General features: G+C 27.1%; 2 protein-coding genes across 2 annotated transcripts; both read right to left on the bottom strand.

The window, feature by feature from the left end:
- Positions 1 to 961: 961 nt before the first annotated feature.
- LOC123292398 (transport and Golgi organization protein 6 homolog) lies at positions 962 to 5191 on the bottom strand. The gene is made up of 6 exons (XM_044873048.1): positions 5107 to 5191; positions 4788 to 5006; positions 3917 to 4715; positions 2709 to 3292; positions 1742 to 1893; positions 962 to 1679 (listed from the first exon to the last, which is right to left on the bottom strand). The coding sequence occupies exons 1-6, from the start codon at positions 5189 to 5191 to the stop codon at positions 1374 to 1376; spliced, it is 2145 nt and encodes a 714-aa protein (XP_044728983.1). The 3' UTR covers positions 962 to 1373.
- Positions 5192 to 5457: 266 nt separating this feature from the next.
- On the bottom strand, positions 5458 to 6039 carry LOC123305092 (NEDD8). Its single transcript, XM_044886708.1, has 3 exons — positions 5848 to 6039; positions 5641 to 5771; positions 5458 to 5576 (listed from the first exon to the last, which is right to left on the bottom strand). Exons 1-3 carry the CDS (start codon positions 5863 to 5865, stop codon positions 5492 to 5494), a joined length of 234 nt encoding a protein of 77 aa, XP_044742643.1. The 5' UTR covers positions 5866 to 6039; the 3' UTR covers positions 5458 to 5491.

Raw genomic sequence — 6039 nt, 5'->3', positions numbered from 1 at the left:
GTATCAGCCTGAATTCTGGCCAAAAATTGGGGACTTCAATATTAAGAAGAAGCCACCTTAGAAGTATAACTCTGAAGAAAATCAAGAAATAGCAATAAAACTTATGCATCAGAATATACAGTCCTTAATAATAAAGTGGATAAACTCGAACTCATTTTAAAAAGTGAAAATCTTAAAGTAATACTAGCATAGAATAATTTTACCTAACAACTAAGACGTCTACGAAAAGAGTTTTTATTTATTATAAATTAATATTGCATATTTTCTTGCAAAAAAAGAAGAAGCAAATGAAAATTTTGTAAATTTGTCACAATATTAATATTTAAATAAAAATAAAAACACAGTCACAGGAGCATGTTACAACATTTCTTTTCCCATAATATATTTTAAATAATTTTTTCAGTTTTGCTTTTTAATGTAGCATATTCTAATTTTAAAATACTTTCAATAGATTCTATATAGCCACATTGTATGATGAAGAAAGTATATTGTCATTAATTCTGACCAAATTTGTAAATGTTTTGCCAATTTAACTAAATGTACTACAATCACAGGACAATAAAAATCATAATAAGTGCTGTGCGTAATACGTTAACAGAGCATTTTGACACTGGTTTATCCCAAGCATGCACCAGATCAAAATACGCAAATATCAAATCTATCAATTATTCTGTCAAAGCAATTATTACTCCATCAATTTACGTAAAATTAATAAATTGTACTATTTCTTTATGCGGACAAAGAAATTATTATAATAAGGATCATTTACAAATTTTGAATGTATTTATTAACTAAATGATCGATAAAATAAGTTTTCAACCTTCTAAATAGAAAAAGATTTATTATATTCAAATGAAATAATCGGTGTTATATAGGTTTTCGAAAGTAAATCAAATGCAAAAATTAAGTCGATTTAAAAAAAAATGCTTTTAATTTTTTTGTATAAAATTATTAGGTGGTAACAAAATTATCATATTTTAGTTTTATTTATATTTTTTATTTTAGTTTTAAATGTTTCGATGCTATTGAAGATGTTTTCCAAAGCATTCGATTCTTTTTAAGTATCTAAATCACTTTTAAGTTTAATATTTGAAGTTGTTATAAATATCACGCTTTCATATTAGCATAGGTAGATTTTTGCATTTAATTTCCGTATATACAGGGCATAGTTCAAATAGTCCAACGTCGTTTTCCGTAAGTCGTGTTACGTTGCAAATATATTATCCTACATTACAACGTCATTCGATAACCGAGACATTCTATACACTGTCCACTTATTGCCTATGTATCCGACGTCCGAATATCTAACATTCAACCTTAATCATACAACAGTTTTAATCAAATACAAAAATAGCTTACATGCATTTAACGGATCATTGAAGAGAAATATCACCAAAAATATTTATAGTTTTGTTTAAGTGAGTCGGCGGAAGTAAAAAATTTCTAGTTGAATTATTTAACTCCTCTAATGCTAACTGTGCATGTAATCGCATAGTATCATCTTTTTCATGGATATAAATATCCTTTAATTTACGATAAATAGGTAGGAGTGCTTCTTTCAGACATACAATTGTATCTGGTCCAAAACCTTTCAACAATTGATACATAACCATAACAGCAGCACGTCGAGCTTCTATTGCTTTATCTGTTTCTATAATTGAATCTAAACAATGTAAAATCTAAAAAATAAAAACAAATTTTAATTAAAAGATAATTAATATTTAAAAAAAATATTTCAAACCTCTATTGTTGCATTTCCTAATTTATATCCCAAAACTTCACAAATTTGTCCTAAGTTCGATAAACTAGATGTTCGAATTAAATTATCATCATCCTTTACTCCAAATAAAAACGTATTCAGCAAAACGGTTTTATATTTAGGAGCCATTTCCCCTAAAATATAAGAAAATCAAAATTATAGCGTAGCTGGATTAATGCAACATAGTAGAATTTCTACCATTAATGTTGTTGAAGGGTAACCTTTAAAATACTCTCAAAGGGTTCAAAAAGGCTGAATTTTTATGATTTCAAGAAGACTCTAAATACGGATTGTTTAACGACAATACTGCTGCCACAAAGCTCTTAGAAGAGACACGGGCATGCAAAGATTTTTTAATATGAAAACAATGGATTTTAAATCGACTCTTTTTTTCACGAACTTACAGTAATTTAAAAGTATTTGATTTTAGTAATTTTTGTTACATTCACCGCAAAAAAGCATATGCGCACACACAATGAGGGGTTTAGAGTAAAAAATAAAAGAAATGACGAGTTATAATTTTCTTGTCTTTACTATGACAGACACACGTACGTTTTTTCGGCGGACTCATTTCCACTTTATTAAAGTCTTTCCCCCTTTATTAATTGACTCTAAATCGTCTCTAGTGTGTGTGCGTGTGCTTTTTGTAATAAAAAATACTAAAACCTACTGCGGGTACCGGTACATTTAAATCACCGTAAGTTCGCGAAAAAAGTCAGTCTACTTTGTTTCAATATCTGATGTATTCTTCTTGAAAAAAACTTTCAAATGACACAATCACCATTCCATTTAAACAAAACCTCTACGTTATCTGTATTGCCTTTAAAAGAATCGTATTATAGTCCAACAGAAACTGAAACTAACTACTGTATCATTTTTTTTTTACTGTCTACTAGCTTTCTCTCTTCATATATTAAGCTATTAAAAATTTCATAAGAAACCAATTTACCTAGCTTTTTTGTAACTTGTACAAGAACTTCACCTAAATTCAAACGTACTCTATGATGTTCTTCCTCATTCCGCCATTCTTTCATGTTTACATATTCTTCTGTTAAAATATCAAGAACATTGTCAGTATAAATTGTAGATAGAGCAGCAATTCCATTAATGGCCGCTAAGTATATGTAACTGTCCGTATTTTTCAAATTTTCTTGAAATATACATAAAATATACTGTTTTCTAGCACATGCAGTTATATCGTTCGTTTCAATTAACTTCTTTAACGACATTAATCCATGAGCTCGAACTGGCAATAAAGGATCACAAATTTCCTCCAATGCTTGGTCAAATTCTGATTTGATCCCATTATTTGATTTATCGATGCCACCATTTCGTATTTTTGTACATGTTTGTGTAATGTACGTTTTCAACTCAACGTTTTTAGTTTTATTTGCAACAGCTTCCAATGAATTTATACAACCAGTCAATTGACTCAGTTCAATTGAATTGTCAATAAGAATATCTAACAGCATTAATGATAAAAATAGCCCCTCAGAATTTCCAAAATCATCTGTATTTAAATTTTCATATTTTTCAAATAAGTTATTAACAAATTTTATTAAAATTGATATATCTAATTTTTCCATAACAGACTTTTTTTCAGCTAAGTAAGCTAAAATTTTCAGAGAAAATAATTTATCTGCTGCAAATGTTGGTACAAAATCTTTATCATCATCCAAAAGTAAATTAACTGTTTCAGCTTTATTTGAAAACATATTACAAAATTCGTTAAAAATAATTTGGAAAATTTTAGCTTGTACATTATTCGATAAATCTGTTAATAAATTTTGAAACGATTCATCAGTTTCATTAAGGGTGTAATAAATTTTATTCAAACTTTTTCTGACATAAATTCCACTGTCACCAGTTAGTATTTCTAAATGATCAGAAAATTTGTACAAATTTTCGGACTCTTTCCGAAATAATATTAAATTAATAATGGCTGATAATTTTTCGAAATTAACATTATTTAAAATTTTTAATAAAGTCAATTTCGCGTATTTTTTATCAGTGCTATTATCACTAAATAATTTCACAAAAAATTGAAAAATAATATCAGTATACGGTATTAAGGGTTCTAATAAAATTTCCGTTTTAGAATTAATTTCTAAAGCAAAAATTTGGTACACAAATTTTAAAGATTGTATCAATTCAAACTGTGTTACAACTAATTCTTCATTTATATCAATTTTTGTACACTTGGCTAATGGTTTACTAATAACACTAAATATTTCGGTTTCAAAAATTTCTCTTTTTTGTTCGATAATCGATTTACAAAATAATCTTGTTATAATTAGATATAAATGTTTAGAATTGTCATCTTCAACTTCGGATAACATTTTTAATATTTGAGAAGATACATTTTCATAGAAATTTGGTAAAATGCTTGAATTTCCAATATCAAATATTAACTTTTGTAGAATTTCCATTTGCTTCCATTGAGCGCCAATATCAACAGTATAACTTTCAAACATTGCATAACATAATGCTAAAATGCCATCTTTTTTAACTAATAAATCGCATAACATTCTTGAAGATTCACTTTTTAACCATCTCGGCGCCGGAGGTTTTTGTACACCCATTAGAACCATTATTTCTCTAATTAAAGCAGGTAAATATGTTGAGTTTAGTAAATTATTTAAATTGTTTCGAAAAAATAGTCGATCACTTTGCAACTTTTCCCATATTTCTTCGGTTATTTGAAATTCATTCGTTGCATGTATAGGCTTTTTAAGTGGAGCAAAAGATAATTGAAACAAAGCAGCTAATAAATCACCTAAATGTCTGCTTAATATAAATTTACGTATTTCGAAATTTTTATTACATAATAAAAGTCCAGCAGCACATGAACGCAAACGAGTATACTTTTGAATAATTGTTAAAGATTCTTGTGGAGATGTTTTAAATTGTGAACGCACGTTTAATGGAATACCAACACCAGGTATTAAATTTGGAACTAAACCAAACATTAAAATTATTTCTAATATAGTTCTTATATTTTTTTGTTGAACAACACTAAAAATATCACTTTTATCATCTTCTGGAACTTTAATACAATCGATTAAAATATAAAATCCACAACAGATATAATCCCAAAGAATGCTAGTTTTATCTTCTGAATCACAGAAATCTCCTGTTATCTGCACAACCGTAGGTATTTCTTGAATTTTATCCCTATTTATTTTTAAATAATCGCATGTTAATTGTAAATTTATTGAAAGGCGTTCTATTAAATCGGAGGGCATTCCTAGAAAAGAAAAAACCAAATTAACAAGTTACGTTTTTATGCAAGAATTTTTGTACAAATCAAAATAATTGCTTAATCCATCATGAATTTTATATTTTACCTTCATCTTTAAAAATTAATAATTCTAAAGCCTTATGTCCATCCATGCTTAAATGTTTTTGATAACTGTCAATATGACAACGCATTCTATAAATTTAAATTAATTTGTAGGTTATGAAAAGTTTAATATAAATTATAATTACGCGACTTGTTTGCCGGACTTTCTTTCATTCAATTCATAATTTAGCCAAAAAAATTATTTTAATAAAAAATTTTCAAATTACTTTTTTAAGAATGTATGATAGTTATTGGAAAAACTTCCCTAACCTTAAATCATAAATAAGATATATCATTTCAAATTAAAATAACCATTTATTAATCATCTCTTTCAAATACAAAATATCTTAAAATTAAAAATAGAAAGAAGAATAAATAAAAATTTTCGATCAGAATCCACCACGTAGAGCAAGGACTAAATGAAGAACAGAACCTCCTTGAACTTTATAATCCTGGGCCGTTTTTTCATCATTCCTGTAACAATAAGAACAGTTTAATTTAATTTACAAGAAAAATTATAATTTTAAGAAAATCATACATTTGTTTTCCCGAAAAAATTAACCGCTGTTGTTGTGGTGGTATACCCTCTTTTTCTTCTACACGTTCCTTTATCCTTTCAACTTTATCCGTTGGTTCGATGTCAATTTCTATTTCTTTGCCGGTTAACGTCTGCAAAACCCAAAAATAATATTGAAAAATTATTATTATTGAAAAGTAAAAACTCTGTTTGAAATGAATAACTTACCTTTACTTTAATCAACATTTTTAATTATATTTAGCTATTTTTAAATATATAATTTATTTAGCTAATACTACAAATTTATTAACTAGCTTTTGACGAATTTATTTTGCATACAATAACAGTTTCGATTTTTATGAATTTTTTACAAACTCAGTTGTTTTATCGCTAGTATTTGACATTTTACTGATTTTACCC

Source organism: Chrysoperla carnea, chromosome 1 (assembly GCF_905475395.1).
Source record: "Chrysoperla carnea chromosome 1, inChrCarn1.1, whole genome shotgun sequence".
Taxonomy (NCBI): Eukaryota; Metazoa; Arthropoda; class Insecta; order Neuroptera; family Chrysopidae; genus Chrysoperla; species Chrysoperla carnea.
Note: the sequence above shows the minus strand (reverse complement) of the source record. Positions and strands in the feature narration are given on the sequence as shown.